The 23,155-nt window shown below is 40.8% G+C and overlaps 1 protein-coding gene across 1 annotated transcript in view; it reads left to right on the forward strand.

The window, feature by feature from the left end:
- The window catches only part of LOC127625634 (ephrin-A2-like), a 152,039-nt gene extending 134,147 nt beyond the window's left edge, over nucleotides 1-17,892 (forward strand). The window contains exons 3-4 of the mRNA XM_052100925.1: nucleotides 11,642-11,707; nucleotides 15,937-17,892. Of these exons, the coding sequence (XP_051956885.1) occupies nucleotides 11,642-11,707; nucleotides 15,937-16,058 (188 nt within the window). The 3' untranslated portion in view covers nucleotides 16,059-17,892. The remainder of the gene's footprint in view (nucleotides 1-11,641; nucleotides 11,708-15,936) is intronic.
- The last annotated feature ends 5,263 nt before the right edge of the window (nucleotides 17,893-23,155 follow it).

The following is a 23,155-nucleotide window of genomic DNA, read 5'->3' on the forward strand; positions in this document are numbered from 1 at the left end:
GTTATAAATTCCGGTCAATGTTCATTGACGTGTTGCACACATATTCACAGCTGGTCACACCTAAAGCTGATCCCAAAGCACTAACTAAGTGCAGCATCTCGTTCCGCTTTGCAAGGGTTACAGTCAAGTAACCTGAGACGTTTCACAGACAAAAAAAAGAAAAAGCTGAATATAAAATTTTGTTATGGATTTGACTCACTACTTAGTGCCTCAAAACTTTGAATATCCTTCAAAGCTTTTATGCCACTAACCTGGTAAACTTTGGCAAATCCCGTTATTATTTGAACCTCAAAATCGCATATTGTATCCACATTGTTTATTGCACGACTTTGTTTCCAGGCAAATTGATAAAAAAAATGTTATGCTGCTTTCAAATGCACATGGTAAGCATCCGAGTTGGGCATTCGGTACAATGACATGTCACGCATTCAAGTCGGAAACCAAATATGAAAGAAGCCAAACTACAACCTTTACACAATGAATGATCGCAAAAGCTATTTTTATGCCTGTGACTTAGCATAAGATAATACACCATTTAAAAAACAAATTAATTAATTTGTATAAAACAAACTGCAAATGATGAATCAATAGCTTTACATGAGTTGATTATAAGCTCTGTCATTAATATTATAGAAATGTAAATGTATAAAAATGTAAATGATTTTGCAGAATTATTGCTTTCCATCATTTTTCATGACGACATTATCCTTCTAAATTTACAAGTCTGTTATCATCAAACTCTGATCAATAACATGTGCCACAGAGTTCAGTGTGCTCAAGTCTGGAATGTGGTCCCTAGAGCTGTATAAAAAAGAAGAAAAACAATATGTGTCAGTCTTTGGTGAATGGTACTACAACTTTGCAACTGAAATTAAAAATTAAAAGTTACAGTTTTTAAAATGATATTTAACCAATTTGTTAAACTGGGTATTCTGTATGGAGTGGAATATTGTTTATAAATGGTTAGTAAATAATAACTCATATTAGTAGGGTTTCCCCAGAGTAAATATAAAAGATTTTGACATCACAAGTTTTTCTCTCACTTTTTCTGTTATTTCCCTTGCTCTTGTTTCTGAGGGGAGATTTTATTAGTTTTTATAAAGATAGAGTAGGCAGAATGGGTCAAATTGGCAAGAGTTTAATTAATTGTTCCCCTTCTGTCAGTCACTCGGAATTTGTGTCGATGTAGTGACACTAGGTTTCGCTCTTGAGAGCCCCAAAAACCTCTTTTCTTTTGAGAAAAGGCCAATGGGAATTGGCAAGCAGAATTTGCATGCCACTCCCCTGGACATATGGGTATAAAAGGAGAAGGAATGCCCAGTCTCATTCAGATTTTTTCTTCAGAACAGATTGGTTGTGCTATCAGCGAGCTGAATACAACTGCTGTTCCATTCACTTCTTAAGAAGCGTATGCTGTTGGATAAACAGTGCATTTCCAGCGGCATTCTCTCCTTCTGCACAACGAGTGCAGATTTCGCCCCTGGGGTCAAAGGTCATGGCGCGAGCACTCGAGCAGGTGATGAATACCTTGGTGGTCCAGGAGCGCCACCTGTGGCTGAATCTGGTCGACATGAGGGATGCCGACAAAGCATGCTTTCTCAACGCATCCATTGCTCAGATTGGACTTTTCGGTGACACCGTTGAGGACTTTGCCCAGTAGTTCTCGACGGTGAAGAAGCAGATGGAGGCCATCCAGCACATCTTGCCCTAGCACGGCTCAAGATCCCGCACCGTGTCTACTCGCCAAGGGCGTCCCCCTGTGGCGAAAGCCCAGGTGGTTCGGCCTCAGCCCGAGCCCAGATCTGCCCCAGCGTAGAGCCACCCGCAGGAAGCTGACGCACCCTGTCTCACGGCTGGCACGAGGACCCGGAAGGTTCCTAAGCACCGTTGAGATGGACAACCCAGGGAGTGAGACGTCCGCTACAGAGCTGGAATCCAGACCACTCCATCCCCTGATGGAGGGCCGGAGGTAAATCTTTAGTATCCTTCTCTTTTTTTTTTGTTCGGCACACCCCGAATGGGTTGCGGTACCCAAAAAAAGAGTGGTTTCCTCACTTCTTGGGTCACGTAATTGTGTTCATGACCGCTGTTGTCACGTGACCAGACACCGAGCACTCGCAGCCAGGGCCCCACGAACACGGTCCCCCCGCCTTTGTGCCCCAGATCCTTTTTTTCCTACAGTTTCTGGTAGTTTTTAAGTCCCTAGGGAACCACAACCTGATACTTAGGTTCCTCAGGGGCGCCTGGAGGCTGAATCCTCCCAGGCCATGCTTCTTCCCCTCATGGGATCTCTCTACGGTCCTGCTGGGCTTTTGTGGAGCCCCCTTTGAGCTGCTAGAGTCAGTTGAGCTGAAAGCCCTCTCCTTGAAGATGGCCCTCCTGATTGCACTCACCTCCATCAAGAGCGTAGGGGAATTGCAAGCGTTTTCTGTCAGCAACACTTTCCTGGAAATCAGTCCGGCAGATTCTTACATGATCACTGAGACCCCGGCTGGGCTATTTGCCCAAGGTTCCCATGACCCCCCTTATGGGATCAGGTGGTGAGCCTGCAAGCGCTGCCCTGGGAGGAGGCAGACCCGACCCTGTCATTGCTGTGTCCAATGCGTGCTTTGCCCACCTACTTGGATCACACGCAGACCTTTAGATGCTCTGAGCAGCTCTTTGTCTGCTTCAGCAGACAGCAGAAAGGAAATACTGTCTCCAAACAGAGGCTTTCCCACTGGATCATGGATGCCATCGCTCTGGCATACCAGGCCCAGGGTATGCCCGCCCCTTTGGGAACATGAGCACACTCTACTAGAAGTGTGGCATCCTCGTGGGCACTGGCCAGTGGCACCTATGTAGCGGAAATCTGCAGAGCAGCGGGCTGGGCTACACCCAATACCTTGCAAGATTTTACAATCTCCGGGTTGAGCCAGTTTTGTCCTGTGTTTTGTCAGGTACGAACAGGTAGAGTTTCGTAACTGGGAACAACTGGCTGTGTGTATCGCTTAGTGCCCTTCCCCCTCCTCTTAGGTTAAAGCGTGCACTTTTATCCCCAGTTTAGTTAACAAAGTCGTGGACCCTGGATGTACTTGCTCTTTAGACCTGTGGCTCACGAATTCGGTTGAGGAGTTCACAACCCGACCCACTATGGGTACTAATATGCCCTGTACTGGGATAGGTGCTCCACAGGTGCCGATTACTCAGGTAACCCCCTGTGAGTTTCCAAGGTATGGTCTCCCTGCAGACCCGCATCTCCCTTGGGCAGAGCTTTATCTGCCCCCAGTCGCTGTATTTGTAGAGCTCCTCCGCTTTGAGGCAGGACTTACCACATTGCCTCTTCCTTGTGCGGCTGGTGAGCCCATGTGTTATATTACCACATGCTGACGTCCTCTTTGGGCATGATGTGGTCTCTGTGGGGCCTTTTCCCCCTGAAAGAATATAAACGGAAAAGAACACCTTCCCCAATACGTATAATAGAATTAGATGGCCCCAGCCGGATCTAATACTCTGTGGAGAGAAAACATAGAGAGAAAAGGCCGCGGCTGGCATGGCACTGCTCCCATGCTAATTATGTTGCTTCCCCCCCTCAGGTATGTGGGGAATTACATGACGTCTTTTTGGGGTGTTGGGGGAGGTTACGTGCAGACTGCTGCACCTGCTATTACACACACAGCAGCTTGCTTGCACCTGCATCAGCAGTTCACGTAACACGGTTCAGCTGTTGTGCTGTTTTTCTACAGAGACCCCTAGTGTTGCTACATTGACACAACGTCAAGTGAGTGACAGAAGGGGAACATCTTGGTTACTATTGTAACCTCCGTTCCCTGATGGAGGGAATGAGATGTTGTGTCCCTCTTGCCACAACGCTGTACTAACCGCTAAAATGGCAGGAATTTGTCTCGGCTCTTCAGCACTAAACCTGAATGAGAATGGGCATTCCTTCTCTTGTTATACCCGTATGTTTCCATATGTTCAAATTCCACTCGCCAATTCTCATTTACCTTTTCTAAAAAGAATAGAGGTGTTCGGGGCTCTCAAGAGCGACCCCTAGTGTCACTACATCGACACAACGTCTGGTTCCCTCCATCAGGGAACGGCGGTTACGACAGTAACCAAGATGTTTTGCTACATAGTTTCCCTCACCACACACAACGTTGTTAAGTTTTCAACTACCATTTGCATACAGTAGCATGAGTTACATTTAAACAATTTAATAATAAACCAATAAGGGCTATGCATTTTGTTGATTTTACCATGAGTAAAGGGTGTTCTTAATCACAATGCAAAGCTGCTATGAAATGGCAACATGATCAAATATACTGTACCCCAGTTTTCAGTAAATAGTTAATAATAATTCATGCATAATATAATTATTTACCCAGATGTACACTGGAGGAAAGCACTAGTCTGTTGTATGTTGTTTTGATTGTAAACCTTCATATAAGCAAGTTTTGCCTGAAATATATATGTGCAATGTCAAAACATAAATTTTGGTACACAATGCAAAGTGGAACACTATTTTTTCTTGTGACAGACATTGTAAACGCATGAAAATAGCCTAAAAATCAGTTATTACTGTCATTTAAATGTCTGACATTTTTTATTGTATTAGCTGAAGTCACATTCAGGGCAGAAAGATTCAGAGAATTTTATTACAGCATTTTGTATGTCTGGAAAATTAATCAGGTGGAGTCTGGGTGGAAAGTCCGGTTCTACCCATGAGCTCCCCTGGGTCTGTGTCGGAGTCATTAAGTGCAGAGTTTGGGTGTGTCCTGATCTCTCCACTTGATGAAAATGTAAATTTGTTGAATGCCATGTGCACTATTAGCTGCGCACTTTGCTGCTCAGGGTGAGATCGGTGCAAAGCCAGTGTCCAAGGCCATCAGGCCTAACTTTCCAAATTATGCTGATTGGTCAAATCATATTTAACAGAGGGATCCTGATATGGGTAATTGCATTCGCAACTTCAGGGGTGCCAGTCATTACCATTTTTCAGATAACAACAGCTAGAAGCCATTAACCTAGAGAGAGAGTTTTTTGTCTCTGGATGGCACCTGGACGATAGGCCTGACACCTCGTCCTCTGGAGGCGTCCCGCCCACATGCTTAAGGTCAGAACTTCGCCTGGCCGAACAGAGCGAGTGATTTCATTTTTTACTTTTTTTAATCCTCCTCTTCTTTCTCAGTTGCATGATGGGGGGGAATTTGCCGGGTTGCATCTGTCCCTTTTTCACTAATGGTCCTGTGAAAGGTGTCCTTTGGCCTGATAAAAAGGGCTCCCGCTGGGCGCATGCAAAAGAAAAAGGCTTAGGGCAACACGCAGGATGTATTAATGAGGCAATTTTACCTCTTTTTTTTTACTTTCATGTATCCTTTTTCTGTGTCTGTCTGTCTGTGTGTGTGCGTGCGTGTGTGTGTGCGTGCGTGTGTGTGTGTGCATGTGTGCGGGTGTGTTTATCCTTGATTTGAGAAAAGAGAAGGGAAAAGTTTGCGTGTTAAAAAAGAATGCAGCTTTTCATGATAAATTAATGCCCTAACTCCTTAGTGTGTCCCAGGCTGCTTTAGGGCACCTACTCACTAAAGAAAGCTCTGACTGAGCTTTTGACGAATGGATAAGCTTTGATTTTAAAAGTACTACAGGACCCACCTCTCCTGAATTCTCATTGGACAATGGATGTCTACGTCAGAGTGCATTGTTGAAAAAGCTCTCAGAAATGGAGTGTTACTTTCACAAACCCTTGCGTTATACCTCTATGTCCAATGCACCATTCCCATTAATTTGCTGCATTCTCTGATCACCTCCCCTTTACCCTCGACCTGAGGTTCAGAGGTTTCAGGTTCAAGGGGGACATAACCTGTAGCTCTGCTCCACATTATAACAATCTCATTGTGTGTCAGGACACCTGATCCTAAAAGTATAGGCACACAAATTGCTCTTTTGAATGCTAAAAGCACATTTGTCCTAATAATCGGTTTGAGGAGTCATTTCTAATGGTTCATGGCCATCTGTTGTCTGAAAGAGCCAAAGAATTAGAGGCCAGAAATAATGAGCAGGCTTGAGTATTAAAATATTTCTATGCTCAGAAGAGTGATATCAACTTTCACTACCCAAAAAGAAAGATAATTATGATAACTTTAATCAGCACCAGTAAAACACCTGGTCTAAATGGGGTTTGGTTTAAATGTACTGACCCTGTCAGTTTACTGTCTTTTTTGTTTTTTTGTTTTTTTTTGAGGAACAATTAGGGATATGTTAAACAAGTTTTGCTCAATCAACAGCATTTGTGGCATAATGTTGATTACTACAAAAATTAACATAGTCTTGTCGCTTCCTTAAATTAAAAAAAATAAATCTGGGTTACAGTGAGGCACGTACAATGGAAGTGAACGTGGCCAATCTGTAATCATTAAAATATTCACTTTTTCAAAAGTATAGCCACGAGATGTATATATCATGCGTTTTAACATGGTTTTAGTGTGATAAAATTGCTTTTTTTTTTTTTTTTTTACCTTTTCTGTGTAAAGTTATATCCAGTTTTAAATAAATAAACTGTAAAATCCAAAAATAACAGTTAAAACAAATATTTAAACAACTTTACCACTCAAATAACATAATAAATGTACAGTATATGCTTCTATAAAATTAGAAGCGTCATATTTCTGCCTTTAAATCCTCCCAAAATTTGGCCCCATTCACTTCCACGGTAAGTGCCTTAAAGTGCCTTGATTGTTATTTATTTATTTTTTAAAAGAAAAGGAGGGATCAAGTGTAAGTAGCTTTTTGTGGAAATCATCAGAATTATGCCACAAATGCTTAATTTTTGGACCCAGAATATTCCTTTTAGCCAAATGTTCATGTTCCAATGTTCATCATATATATATATATATATAGAGAGAGAGAGAGAGAGAGAGAGAGAGAGAGAGAGAGATGTGATTTGCAAATGTGGTGATATCCCGAAGTCTCACGGCTGACCCAGAGCAGCCCAACCTAGCAGGCATATGGTGTCTTGGGTATCTTTTCAGATGTCATAGCTGTCCAGGAAATTGAGGTGATAGCAACACAGAAATATCCCCCAACCAACGGGGAGTCTCAGACCTTACTTCCAACCATGGGATGTTGTCAACCCAGTTGCAAGGGAAAGGACAGAGACCGACAGAAGGGTAAATCAGAGAAAAAAGAAAGGAAAGAAAGAACCCAGGGTTCAAAGTTTGCACTCAAGGCCAGGCGTTTCTTATGCCTGTCCTGAGTTGTTTTTAATGCAGTCCGCCCTGTCACTTGGTGCAAGATCCACTTTTGTGCACTCTTTGTTCCAGACAGTGGCCTGGGCTGAGAAGTACTTAGTCTGGCTATTCATCAGACAAGGCTGTCTCCTCCTCCAGAGAAGTGTTTGGCTACTATCAATATTGTTGCTGTCATGGCCCCTGGGGTTATGAAGCAAAGGGGTCTGCCAGAGTGGGTCAGCAGGTTACGGGGGGTGACCGAGGCTTAGTTTAGTGATCCCTTAACAAAGAAGATGTCTATCACCTTTGGGGTGACCCCGCCCCAAACCTCCAGAAAGGGTGACTGAGTGAATGGCAACTGTGACATTCTCACAGGCCTGTGTGGATGAATACAGCAAATGGGGATTTCAAACACACTCAAAACACACACACACACACACACACACACACACACAAAAACACACAGCCCTCCGTTCATAGAAATACATTCTTGAAAATGTATGTGCATACATTTCATGCATACATAAACACTCACTCGCAAACACACATGAACACAAAAATAAGAAACCTGCAGAAGGCAGATTAAAGGGATATTTCACCCAAAAACTTAAATTCTCTGATCATTTACTCACCACCATGCCATCCCAGATGTATATGACTTTCTTTCTTCTGCTGGACACAAATTAAGATTTTTAGAATAATATCTCAGCTCTGTAGATCTATAGCAAGTGACTGGTGACCAGCACTTTAAAGCTCCACAGATGAGATACAGTCAGCATAAAAGCAATCCATAAGGCTCCAGTGGTTTAAACCATGTCTACTGAAGTGATCCAGTTGGTTTTTGGTGAGAACATCTTTACATCTTGACTGTATTCTCCTTGGCGATCTTGATTTCAAGCTCAATTACACTTATTATAGCTCCATCTAGCATTCTGAGTATGCGTTAACACTAGGAAGTGTAATTTAGCTTTCATAATTGTGCCTAGAGATTGTAATGACAAGATGTAAAATGAAAAAGGAATTATATTTCAATCTGTTCTCACCAAAAACCAACTGGATCGCTTCAGAAGTCATTGATTTAACCACTGAAGTCTTAAGGATTACTTTTATGCTGACATGATCTCCATTTTGGAGCTTTTCATTTTTGGGTGAACTATCTCTAAGGGTTACAAGGTTAGCATGAACAATGGTCATTTGGCACTGATTAGTTTTTTTTTATATTTCCTTTCACCCAAGGCCAATGTACTATAATAATGTACTTTGATGTATAACTATTATTCATGGATCATGGTCATTTACACAGTACTCAAAGATACTTCAATAAATAAAATGGTATTACCATGGTACTGTTCATGTCCAAAAAAACATGGTAAAACCATACAAAAAAACATGGTACTACAGTTGAAGTCAGAAGTTTACATAAACTTAGGTTGAAGTCATTAAAACTCAAGGCAAGTCATTTAGGACATCTACTTTGTGCATGAGACGAGTAATTTTTCCAACAGTTGTTTACATACAGATTGTTTCACTTTTAATTGACTATATCACAAATCCAGTTGGTCAGAAGTTTACATATACTTAGTTAACTATGGAAAATTCCAGAAAATTATGTCAAGCCTTTAGACAACTAGCTAATAAGCTTCTGAAAGGAGGTGTACTGAATTGGAGGTGAACTTGTGAATGTAATTTAAGGCCTACCTTAACTTGGTGCCTCTTTGCTTGACATCATGGGAAAATCAAAAGAAATCAGCCAAGACCTCAGAAAAAAAAGTGGACCTCCACAAGTCTGGTTAATCCTTGGGAGCAATTTCCAAAGGCCTGAAGGTACCATGTTCATCTGTACAAACAAAAGCATAAATACCATGGGACCACGCAGACATCATACCGCTCAAGAAGAAGATGCATTCTGTCAAGCGTAGTTTGGTGCAAAAAGTGCAAATCAATCCCAGAACAACAGCAAAGGACCTTGTGAAGATGCTGGAGGAAACAAATAGACAAGTATCTATATCCACAGTAAAACGAGTCCTATATCGACATAACCTGAAAGGCTGATCAGCAAGGAAGAAGCCAATGATCCAAAACCACCATAAAAATGCCAGACTACAGTTTGCAGGTGCACATAGGGACAAAGATCTTACTTTTATGATATTTGTTGTTATGTTTGGAGGAAAAAGGGTGAGGCTTGCAAGTTGAAGAACACCATACCAACCGTGAAGCATGGGGTGGCAGCATCATGTTGTGGGGGTGCTTTGCTGCAGGAAGGACTTGTGCACTTCACAAAATAGATGGCATCATGAGGAAGGAAAATTATTTGGATATATTGAAGCAAAATCTTAAGACATCAGCCAGGAAGTTAAAGCTCAGTCACAAATGGGTCTTCCAAATGGACAATGATCCCAAGCATACATCCAAAATTGTGATACAAATGTGTTGAGTGAAAAGTCAAGGTATTAGAGTGGCCAACACAAAGCCCCGACCTCAATCTGATAGATCAAATTTGTTGGCAGAACTGAAAAAGCTTGTGCGAGCAAGGAGGCCTACAAACCTGACTCAGTTACACCAGTACTGTCTGGAGGAATGGGACAAAATTCCAGCAACTTATTGTGAGAAGCTTGTGGAAGGCTACCCAAAACACTTGACCCAATTTAAAGGCAATGCTACCAAATACTAACAAATTGTATGTTAACTTCTGACCCACTGGGAATGTGTTAAAAGAATTAAAAGCTGAAATAAATAATTCTCTCTATTATCTGACATTTCACATTCTTAAAATAAAGTAGTGATCCTAACTGACATAAGACAGGGAATGGTTCTATGATTAAATGTCAAGAATGGTTAAAACTGAGTTTAATTGTATTTAGCAAAGATGTATGTAAGCTTCTGACTTCAACTGTACTTACTGTTTAGTGCCCTTTAAAATACATTATAAAGGAACTAACACTGTACATAAAAACATGGTATAATCACATTTAAAAACAGTGTAGTACCCTGGTACTATGTCTAAGCCTCTGAAGACATGCCCACGGACTGTGCACTAACCATTTGATGCACACAGCACAAACAATTAGAAAATAATTTCTCGAAACACTCAGCTCAAATCTGATTTGCTAGTTTGATGGAACTTAAGCAAGTAGAAGCACACAGGACTTTTTAGTCCACCTGCAAAACAGAATCGTGTACACAAGGTTCTGCGTTAATACAATGAGTGCTTTTGAGGGTGAGATAATCTCTGGATTTGTCCAAGTTTGCCAGGTTAGTGACATCAAATAATTTCAAGATATTCAGTTTAAAAAAGAATTGTATGAATAACATGACTATTTCCTGTTTTTCATCTAAAAATATCCAAACTTTCAGATTTTGGGGTTGTAGTGTGTTTTTATTTTGTATTTTGTTTTGTTGTTGTTGTGTTTGTTGTTGTTTTTACAGCATGACAACCCACTGAATTTTATGTTCATACACTTAAGAGTACCTGTTAGAGCAAAATTAACCCAAAAGAAGCTTTTTGTGTGGAACCTATCAGCTTTCCATTAGCTGAGCCGCAGAGTGATTTGTGGTAATTGCTGCAGGAATTTTTATGTATGTAAAGAGCAGGTTGAAACTGTGTCATGGTGAAAACTGTGATTTGTTTTCCATTTGTGATCTTAACAAATGAGCCAAAAATCCATTTGAGTGCTTTTGAAGGAGATGAGGGGAAACTAGTGCCAGAATGAAGTTACACTTTTAAAGGGGAACAGAGTCAAAGTGCTTTCTCTAAGCAGAAGAGTACTTTAGTAGTAGTAGTAGTAGTAGTAGTAGTAGTATTAACTAATATTGGCATTATATTCATGTTGTTTAGCAAGACGGGAACTGGCCCCCACAGTGAGCCTGAATTCTACCAAGATTATTTTTCTGTTAACCAACATCTTATGAAATTTTGTGTTCCTTGCCACAGTCGCCTTCAGCTTGCTCACAGGAGTTCTAAAATCAATTATTATTTAATTTCAATATACATTTTACAATCATATTTAATCAAACTACACAATTATCACTAAGATATTATAGCTATTACAAGCTATTATTTTAATTTTTTATTTTTCGTTTTTGTTTCATTTTCATAATTTCCTGAAAAGCTGCTTTGAAATGATGTGTGTTGTGAAAAGCGCTATACAAATAAAAATGACTTCACTTGACTAGTAGTAGTAGTAGTAGTAGTGTGTGTGTGTGGTAGGAAGTAAAGGAAATGTGTTTCTTGTTCTTCAGTCATGTTGTGTCTGTCTCAAAACTCACTTGTGCAAAGACTGCGATGCTAGTGTGTTGTGGGTGGTTTTGTTCACATTCCTTACCTCAAGAATGACCAGTAGTAACAGATATGATTGTCTTTGCAAAAAAAAAAAAAACACTAATTATTGTAATCTATAACACTCTTTATCTCCTTGTCTCTCTCATTCACTTTACAGCCTCACCACACCCCAATCTCGCTGGGAAGCCATGTTTGAAATTAAAGGTGTACGTCAAGCCTACAAGTGAGTATGTCTTCTTGTCTGTGCATTTTGACCGCTCTCTATCAATTTTTATTTTTTTATTTATGTACCAGACCCGGTGATTCTTGCAAGATTGTTCCAGAAATTTTACATCCAAATCCTCATATCCAGCTTGATTCAACCCAGCCAGTCAACCCTGGGAATACTTTGAAAAGCTGTATTAACTCTAGTGATGGTTGAAATCCTCCGCTTTGCTTAATTTATGTTCATAAACTTCATTCCCATTGCCCTGGACCTCCACTGATGACTAAGACAGCTTGTTTTATGGGGCCAAAGGTTTTATGGGTCCGATCATTCACGATACAAGAAACGGTAGAGAGATAGTGTTGCCCCTTGGGGGCACTCTCTGTAGGAAGCTATTCATCTTACACGAGCCAGATAACAATCAAAAAACTTTGACCTGCAACTAATCAAGGCAAGCAGGCCCGGACGCCAAGAGACCTGCAGGGGGTTCTCACACATGATCTGCAGACACCAGTATACCCTGCAGTTAAACAGGGAGGCCACGGTTTGTATAACCCCTCGTGATAGGTAGGCACAGCAGTTACGAGTAACGATGTTGAAATCACTCTTGTCAGACTCGTCCCCAGTAAATGTGCTCACTAAGCCAGGCTTTAATAAACACTTTGTCTTTGCATTTATCCCATGCAGACCTGCTCAACGTCAAGGAGCGCTTAAACCTGGGAAACTGTCTGGAGTAAAATGCAGGTCTAGCCAAAAGAGGTGGATGTGAAAAGATACAGAGTGACTTTTGAATTATTGAATAAACTCATGCCATTTATTCTTTGCTTGTCAAAAGTATAAACAAATCAGCAAAGGAATTATTAAGGAACTGGAATTGTAAAGTCGCATTGGAATCACAATCAGAATGATTAAATTCTAGATTCACGTTATTTTAAGTAAACTTCTGCAAAATTTGTTTTACGTGCCTCTTTCTACATATCACAGCAGTTTCCTGGTTAAATAAGCACTTGAGGTGCTACAACACAATGAATTTCATTTACTTACACATACAGTTACTAATGCAAAATGCAGATTATCAGAACATAAACACTTTTCGCTCTGTTCCTCACACAATGCTATCTAATGACATAAGCATTTTTTACAATGGCGCATGACTTGATAGACAACACATTTGAACATTTTAATTACATAACCAACTACATTAAGTTGCAATTGTCACCTCACATTTGGTTTTATGGCACTATCGGTTAGGTGTAAGGTTTTGGATAGGGACATCGGTTTTGTTTACTTGATAGAGCGTTAACCTAACTCATCTGGGTTTTTTTTAATCTCATTTGCATTTACATTTACATTTATGCATTTGGCAGACGCTTTTATCCAAAGCGACTTACAGAGCCCTTATTACAGGGACAATCCCCCTGGAGCAACCTGGAGTTAAGTGCCTTGCTCAAGGACACAATGTTGGTGGCTGTGGGGATCGAACCAGCATCCTTCTGATTACTAGATTACCAGTTATGTTAAACTCTGTCGAGTTTTGTTGTTTAAAACTCGATAGAGCATTGACCTTAACCTCTTTGGTTTGGAAGAACATTTAATTCGCTTTTAGCGCCACACAGTGGACATTTCACCTCTGAAATGCCTCGATTCCTATAATGAACTAAAAAATATCATTTTGCAAAATATGTTGCTACAGTCACGTTATTTTCATGAGATAAGGCTGCCTATTTCCCAGAGTCATGTTTGAGGAGTTGTGTACATTTTGAGAAGAAGCTTCAACTCAAATGACAGCCCATTATCATGATGTAATTGTTAGCAAACAAAAGCGGTCCGTTCCAGAGAGCAGTTTAGACAATCACATGCAAATTGAATAACGATGCCACTCTCACTCTATCATTTATCTGTTTACAAGTGCACTCATAGTGCCATCCATCTCCTCAGAGATAATGTACAGTGCCTTTCGCAATGATTTAATCTCATGAGCATTTGAGAGAATTAAAAAAAAACTCATGCAAGAAAGTTCAAATTTATAAAGAAACCAGCGAGTGAATCTTATCCTTTATTTGCCGTTGGCCTTCAGAGTTGTAGCAAGCTGTTGCAAAGGCCTGAATGTTGTTTTATTGGGGTTTGAGCCTAAATATTTATGTGTGCATATCCAGAATTGTGAATAGATTTGAGAACTATAGATGCCTGTCAGTGAAAAGATTTCTATTCAGTACGACCCCACAATGCAATTGATTATTTTTGTAGGAGTAGAGTCCCTGATATTGTTTTAGAGAAAGGGGTTTATCTAAACCCCAGACCACATTTTAATATCTTTAGGGATCAAGTAAAGGGAACTGCTGAAAAATGCAAAGAGAAAAATGCAGTCTGAGCAATAGTACAATGATGGACTAGGGGCTACCAAAGTGAGAATAAACAAGTGAGGCGCTTTACACAAAACCTGCATCCGATTTAGCATTCTTTCCATACTACATACTGTAGTATTCAAGTTCAGTATTAATATGTCCTAAGTCAAAGTAAAAATAATATAGCACTAGTATAATATATTTTTCCTCCTCTTTTTCTCTATTTTTTTGGAATGCCCAATTCCCAATGCACTCTAAGTCCTCGTGGTGGCGTAGTGACTAGCTTAAATCCGGTTGGTGGAGGACGAATCTCAGTTGCCTCCGCGTCCGAGACCGTCAACCCGCACATCTTATCACATTGTTGAGCACATTACCACGGCAACATAGCGCATGTGGAGGCTTCACGCTATCCTCCGCTGCGTCCACGCACAACTCACCACGTGCCCCACCGAGAGCAAACCATTTAATAGCGACCATGAGGTGGTTACCCCATGTGACTCTACCCCATAACAACCAGGCCAATTTGGTTGCTTAGGAGACCTGGCTGGAGTCACTCAGCATGCCCTGGATTTGAACTCATGACTCCAGGGGTAGTCGACAGCTTCTTTACTCTCTGAGCTACCCAGGAACCAGACCACTCATTGGAATTTTGAGGTGTGAATTAGTATTTAATTTGTGGAAAAACAAACGACAAATAGACTAAAAGCAAATGGCAAAAAGGCTAAATCCATATTAATTGTTAACTACTGCACCTACCCATTACGAACATCATTTGTTACTGTACATGCAGCTTGAGCTCATGAAAATTATCTGACTGTAGCTAAATTGTGGCAAAATATTACGTGGTTCATGACACATATCACTGCAGTTTCAAAGGTGAAAGGTATAGTTCCCCCAAAAATGAAAATTCTCTCTTTATTTACTCACCCTCATGCCATCCCAGATGTGCATGACTTTATTTCTTCTGCTGAACACAAACAAATAGTTTAAAAAGAATATTTCAGCTCTGTAGAGCCATACAATGCAAGTGAATCATGACCAAAGTTTTGAAGCTCCAAAAAGTCAGAATAAAAGTAATACATACTACTCCAATGATTTAATATATAGCTTCTGAAGTGATATTATAGGTGTGGTTGAGAAACAGATACATTTTAATCCTTTATTACTATAAATTCTTCTAGGTGCTGATATACATGAAGAATGCAAATCGCCAAAAACAAAAGTTGAAGAATGTGAAAGTAAAAGTGGAGATTGACAGTAAAAAAGGACTTAATTTTTACGTTTCTCACCAATAAAATTGCTTCTGAGGATATGTATTTAGCCACAAAAGCCTTTATGTGCTTTTGGAGCTTCAAAATGTTGGTACCCATTAATTTGCATTGTGAGAACCTACAGAGCGTCATGAAAGTCATACACATCTGGGATGGAATGAGGGTGAGTAAATGAGAGAATTAAAATTTTTGTGTGAACTATCCCTTTAAATCTACACCAAACAGATGTTGATACAACGAGCCACGTAAAACAATTTTTTGCAAAATCGCATAGCAATGTGAGACCAGGTTAGTACATGACCATGTTATGTTTGTTTATGACGTACAGTAGTAGTTTGTTACTTAAAAGTATGTACTTTTCCATCACTAGTGAAGTACACAGGGTTAATTCAGGAAAATGTTGCCACTTTTTACCATATTAACCCTACTTATAGTGCATAGCATAAGAATGTCAATTTGGATGTAGCTGGATGTTTTGACAAACTTAAATTAGAGCAGACTCACCTTTTGACAAAGGTGGCACACTGGAACTCTCAAGAAGTATGGAGCAGACAGGAAGGGGCAAAGGTGCAACATGCAAACTTTATTAATGTGTAATAGTTTATTTCTCTCTCTCTCTTCTCTCTCTCAGATGACTCTCTGTATGAATCTCCAGAGCCATTCCTGACAGATGACTCCAGTGGTGGTGGTTGTGAATTAACGCCCAGCCTGTGGCTCATGCTTCCATTTCTTCTGCTTTTGTGTTCTTCATAGCATTATAATCCACTGACATGACCTCCCAACATGCCCCACCTCATCCCACATCATGCCACATTGGCGATGCTCTTTACCCGCTCATTGGACTGCTGATACGGATTTGTCACCACCCTATTCAGCCCTGCAGGATGTCCTCTAACCAACCCTGATTCTTAATAACAATATTCCCCGCCCAGCACAAATATGGGCGTACCTGCATTGGCACGCTTACTCTACTGAAAAAGACAGAGCATGTGAAGTGGCCAGCATTTTTTTAAGTGTTCGACTTTCTTCAGACATCCCACCTTCATCCATCTGTCAAGAGTCAGATTCAATCGACTGCTATGTGAAGTCCACAATTTCTCTGTGTTTACCACCAACCTGAGCCTTCTCTGACATTTGAGCTCCATTTTTCCTGAGTGCTTCTGCTTGTGTTCATGTGTGTTTGTGCCCGTCTGTGCGTGGGTGCGCGTATATGCTTATGTTCGCATATAAACTGATGTACAGAGCAGTTACAGCCCTTACAAAATTACTGGAAAAGAATGTGTTCCATTACTCTTTGAGAGAAGGAGAAATATATATCTGTGAATCTGCCAAAGACACTACTTAAACTTTTTTTAATAGGGGAAGAGAGGGGAAAATTGGCTTTGGTAAGAGATTACATGTAATCATTGAACATTACTGGCTTTTGGAATCAGGGAAGGGAAGGTAATGTGACAGACAACAGTGTAGATTTTTCTATTATGATCTTTTTGTCAAGAATGTTGAGTAGATTAAAATAAATAGTTTAAAATTGCCTTTTTTCACTGGTGCTCAATCCGAAATAAGTTTGTCTGTATCGAAGTTACAGTGCCAAGTGGAAGTGGGATGTCTGTGTCAATCAAGTGTTTGTGTTTTTCAGGTCGGCTTTCTAACTTTAGTCCCAGCCTGTCTCGCTCTCTTGTTCTCTTTGTATCTGTCTCTCTCTCTGTCATTTCTGAATGTGGTCTTTTTCTATGTGCTGACCCGTCACGCATAGATCTCACACACTTGCACTTAGTCCCTTTATCTGTGCTGAGGAGGGTCGCTGAACCAGAGGCCTCAGGACCCTGAGCGCCTGGTCACTGTGACATCACAGGCTTCGGCATAAGGACTGGCGGACTGAGGCCTTGCACTGCAAATAGAACGCTGCATAACAATAAAACAAAGACCAAGACTCCAATGGAGGGATTAAAAAAACCACATAGCACTTCTGCTTTTGTGACAATTTCATGAAAAAATAAAACAATTAAAAGAGAGGAGAGACTATAAAGATGTGGGAATATTTGTACATTGGAATTGTTTTGTGACTGTGAAAAAAATATATGTCACGAACATTTCAAGGCAAGCCGGCATGGATCATCTGCGAGAACGGAAACAGAATAACTTTTTTTTAAATGTTTGTTGGAACTTTTATATTTTACTTATTCCCATGTTATTTTTAACTTTACTTTTCAAAAGAGCAGCAGAAATTATTCATATGTGATATGAAATTATAATGTAGAACCTTGAAATATTAGAGCAACGATGGTACCAGTTCTGCAGTTAAACGAGTCTAGACAAGTCAGATGTTGCTGTTGTTGTTGTTGTTGTTGTTGTTTCCTGCTTGTATCACAATGCATTCTGGTACATGTAGTCCTGATTTTTTTTTCTCCAAGTGTTACAATGAGATTATTTTTATTTGTTAATCATGTGGAAAAAACATATTTTCAGTTCCTATAAAATGTTTAAATGCTTTTGCAAAGGATGGGTATGAGGAAAAAAGAAAAAAAATTAATAAAGCTTTTTGTTTACAGAGCAATCTTTTCATTTTGGGAAAGTGTGGGATTATTAGGAAACACACATAAGAAAAAAATACAAATTAAGGCCTTAAAGGAATAGTTCACCCATAAATGAAAATTCTATCATTATTCTTGCATCTTCCCAAACCCATATGACTTTCTTTGGTCTGTGAAACACAAAATGTCTGGGTTACTATTGTAACCCCCATTCCCTGATGGAGGGAACAAGACGGTGTGTCGAATGATGTGACACTAGGAGTCTTTCTTGAAGGCCTCGGTTACCTCTGAACTTAAGAAAAGGCCAATGAGAAATTGGCAGACAGAATTTGCATGTCCCTTCCCCAGACATACGGGTATAAAAGGAGGGAATCGTGCCTCTGTCCATTCAGGTTTTGCACTGAGGAGCCGAGAATGAGGTTCGGCCATTACAGTGGCTCAATACAGCATCGTGGCCGGGGGGACACAACGTCTCGTTCCCTCCATCAGGACCCAGACGTTCCCCTTCTGTCGCTCACTCGACATTGTGTCAAATTAAGCAACACTAGGGGTCCCTATTCAATCACGCCATGCACCGAACCGTGTACGTGAACTGCTGATGCAGGAACTGAGTCGCTGCTGACTCCAAAGGAGGAGAGCTGAATGGATCAAGACGTGCTTGCCCTGAAGTAGTGGGAGAAACCTCTGCAGGGCAAGAAATACAGCCAGCAACTCTAGGCAGTTGGTGTGCCAACCCAGCAGGGGCCCTGTCCAGGAGCCGGCGGCAGCGTACCCATTGCACACGGTGCCCCAACCCCATGTGGTGACCACAATGCATCGGGACACCTGCTGTAGGGGGACTCCTGTTTACAGAAAACAGAGGTCTGTCCAGGGGTTGAAAGTCTGGTGGCAGGAGGGGGTGATGTGCCACGGCGCCATGCCCATCTCGGGACTCGAGTCTGAAGCCAGTGCTGAAGCAGTCTCATATGCATCAACCCCAGTGGCGCGACTGCCGCGGAGGATGCCATATGCCCCAGGAGCCTCTGGATTTGTTTTAGAGGAAACGCTGTGCCTAGTTTGAACAAGGTGAGGCATTTCAGCACTGACTGCATGCTGTCATTGAGACAGAGTCTAATTCCATGCGGAGAAAAGAGATGCTCTGAACTGGGGCGAGCTTGCTCTTTTCCCAGTTGACCTGAAGCCCTAGACGGGGCATCTGGTCCCTGTGAGCACACAGTAACTCTCGAGAGTGGGCTAGGATGAGCCAGTTGTCGAGGTAGTTGAATATGCAGATGCCCACTTCCATTAGCTGGGCAAAGGCTGCCTCTGCGACCTTCGTAAAGATGCGAGGGGACAGTGACAGACCGAAGGGGAGGACCTTGTACTGATAAGCCTGGCCATCGAACGCAAACTGTAGGAAGGGTCTATGTCGAGGCAAGATAGAGACGTGGAACTATGCGTCCTTCAGGTCTACTGCTGCGAACCAATCCTGATGCAGGACGTATGTTAGAATGTGTTTCTGCATGAGCAGAATGGGAGTTTGTGCAAGGCTCATCGTGCACCTCCGGGGAAGAAAGGAACTGGGGTGGGGGGGCTTGACTTTGAGTGGCGCCCGGACCCGAGGAACCAAACGACTAGCCGGGAGGGCTGCGGGGAGGACGGAGGGTTCCAGTCCAACCCCATGTTCACAGCGGCCCGGGCAAACATGTCGGCCATCTGGGCGTCAGCCTCAGACTGGGTGGGCCGACCCGAAGGTGGCAGCACAGTCGAGTCTTCCACATCAGATGCCGGGACACTCTCCGATGCAGCTGCGAATTCATCATCCATCTTGGCGGGTCCAAGGGATTAGTGAGACTGGCCGTGAGGCGAGCCGTTCTCACCTCGAGCCCGGACAGAAGTCAACGAGCGTGCCTGGGGGACGGGTGGTTTGTGGGGATTTACCTGGCGAAACCGAGCCCGCTGCCATCCCCAAATCGCCTCCATCGCCAGCCGGGTCGTCCTCAATCACATGGGAAGAAGGAGCGACACGTGGGACGGCTGGAGTGGCATTCCTTTTCAGGAAGGAAAGCCACAACCGCAACGTTGCCATGGTTAAGTTCTCGCAGTGAGAACGAGAACCATCCACAAATGCTGCCAGGAGCCGTCAGGAGCGGAGAGATATCGACCGCATCCAGGAACTACACAGAGGCGGAAGGGCATCTTAAAAAAACACTTCCTGAAAAGGACGTTTAACGCCTGCTGTGTGTGCTCTGAGGAAAATATACTCTTTCCCATTGCTGTCGAAGCGCCCAGGGGCAAAGGCTGCACTGGTGTGCAGAGAAGGGGAAAGCCGCTGATATGCACTATTGATCCAACAGCAAACGCTCTGCAGAGGTGAGTGGAACAGAAGTGATCTCAGCTGGCTGATCGAACAACCGATTGACTCCGAAAAAAAATCAGAATGGACAGATGCACGATTCCCTCCGTTTATACCCGTATGTCCGGGGGAGGGACATACAAATTCTGTCTGCCAATTTCTCATTGGCATTTTCTCAAATTCAGAGGTAACTGAGGCCTTCAAGAAAGACCCCTAGTGTTGCTTAATTCGACACAATGTCGAGTGAGCGAAAGAAGGGGAAGGAGAAATTCAGAAGACTGTGCTTGTCATTCTTTCTGTGCAGGTACAATCAGTGTTGGATGTAATGCATTGCTAAGTAATGAATTTTTTTTTAAGTAAAGTAAGGGATTACTATACATTTTTCATTAATTTAATTAGTTACTTCTGATGTAATTGTGTTAAATACTGTATATTATATAAAACATATATAAAATATAAAATAGAAATTTTACATCTAGTGTTAAAATGTATTCTAATTTAATGCAAACCCTTAAATCCTTTGGCCAGTTCATGCATAATTTGTTTGATTTTTTATGATTTATTTGAAAGAATTAAAAGTACAATTTCATGTCTATCCTTATATTTTTCATCTGGTCGAGTTTGATAAGGGTTTTAGAAAGTAATTAGTAATGCAATTACTTTCAGACAGAGTAATTAGTACAGTAATCTAATTACATTGTAGAATATGTAATTAGTAATTAATTACTTTTTATAGTAACTTACCCAACACTGGTCACAATAAAAGTTTCATAAAAGTTGTATGTTTGTGTGAGAAACAGGCAAACATTTCATTTGTTTGTTGATGATTTGTCTTGACCGGATCATTGAGTCGAGTGAACCTCAAGAACCGGATTAGTCTGATGTGTGTATTTATCATTCAAACTGATTTTTGTGAACTGGTCCAACCGATTAATACAAAATAAAATAAAAGAAATTGTTCACAAATTATTTTCAGTGAATAAGGACTTAATAGCAATTGTTTTTCCAAACAAGCTTTTGAACGGGAACAATAGATTCCCATGGCACTATTCACAATGGGTCCGAAAAAAATCATCCACGGACTATCAAAAGTTTTTTATGGAGAGTGGTCTTTTTTTATGTTCCTTTGGACTGACATGAAAACTGACTGACCAATGAGATAAGAGTTATTTGTAATTTTTACAGAGTCACTGCAGCTACTCAATTCAGTGCATTGGTGGTGCTAATAAACACCTGCATTGGACAAGCAGCTGGAACACTTTTATTTCAAGGATAATGTAACAATGTATTTTTTAATATACATTATTCCACATGTATTTATATCACTTTATCTTGTGTTATATTATCAAGGCATTATAAAAAGAGAATTTGGGGATTTTGAATATACTCGTAGCAAAATACATGTGCAAATAAATATGCAACAGTGCTCTTTACTCATCTTACTCACATAAAAACACAGAATGAAACAGTTATGCCAAATGAGGTAAATAAATGCCTTAACAAATTTCAATAAATTAATCTCTAGAATTGACATCTGAGCAGGACAGGAGACTGGTATAAGTGTTTGCAGATCAGCAACACTGTACAGGGGTGAAAAAGTTGTATTTTTCGTTTTAGTTTTTTACAGGTGTGAATAGACCTTCCATCTGAAGTTTTTCTCGCAAAATCGCCACAGATCTTGTGTGAACAGGCCTTAAATGATGATAGAATTTTTATTTGGGGAAAAATATCCCTTTAAATCAGTCAAAATTTCGCTCAGAACATTCTATGTTTTTCCAAGATCCTTATCTTTTTTGGCAGATGAACAACATTCTTTATGATAGAATTAGACATTTTTCATCAGGATTACTCATAATTTGATGAAAGCAAAGAAACTCAAAGCAGGCCAAATGAGATCCAGAGACTTCTTTAAAGATAAGGTAACATTTCAGTCACACACAGTCAAGACCAAAATTAAATCTCTTCCTTTGATTTTGATTTTGATTTTATTAATTTTTTTACTTGGAAAAAATGTAAGTTTATCCCCCCCGTTTGGCCATGCCGTTCAATAACTTAATCCCTGCTGCCCTTGTGACCCTCCAGGTCTCTGAAAACTTCCTCCCACACTGACAACACATTTCCCATTACTAAATGTCTTACTATCATTCTATCTCTATCAGTCTCTCACTTAAACACATGGACACCTTCATTCCGCATTTTCTTCTCTTTCTTGATGGTGGCTGGCCTGTGGGAAGGGATGGCAGAAAATGCATCTGAACGGGTGTAGTTTTCAGTAATGTTTGTAAGAGGGTCAGAAAATGGAGGCTGATAGGACTGAGTGCTGAGCTTGGTCTCATGCAGCGATGGAAACCACCGTGCAAGAGGAGTCTCACTGAGGAGAGATGGGGGTAATTGTGCACAGATTTGGACAATTTTCCCCCAATTTGGTATTATCACTTTCCTACCAGAAGGCATACACAGGAAATAGTGGAATATTCTAGAAAATGCCCCTTTTCATGACACCAGGGCCTCCAGTAAATGATGCATCTTGAACATCATCCACAATGTATCACGTTATTATGGAAGTATTTATAAATGACTAAATATTGTATGTATTAATTGTTTATAATTATGCATTTAAATACATTTTGTATCAGTGTAAATGACAGCAAGCACTACATTTATATAGTTGGAAACACTTTACAATAAGGTTCCATCTATTTACTGTATATTAGATATTGCATAGGTATCATGAATTAACATTAAACAATATATTTTTACAGCATTTATTAATCTTGGTTCATATTAGTTTATGAAAATACAGTTATTCTTTGTTCGTTCATGTTTAACGCATGAACTAATGTTAACATAAATAACTTTCATTACATTAATATGTATATGTTGAAATTTAAATATTTTTAAAAGACTTCTGAGGATTAGACTAGACTTTATTCTGGTGGAAGATTTAGTTTATTCATGGGGTTAGGATCTACTTTATAAGCTCT

This window comes from Xyrauchen texanus, chromosome 32 (assembly GCF_025860055.1).
Source record: "Xyrauchen texanus isolate HMW12.3.18 chromosome 32, RBS_HiC_50CHRs, whole genome shotgun sequence".
Lineage (NCBI taxonomy): Eukaryota > Metazoa > Chordata > Actinopteri > Cypriniformes > Catostomidae > Xyrauchen > Xyrauchen texanus.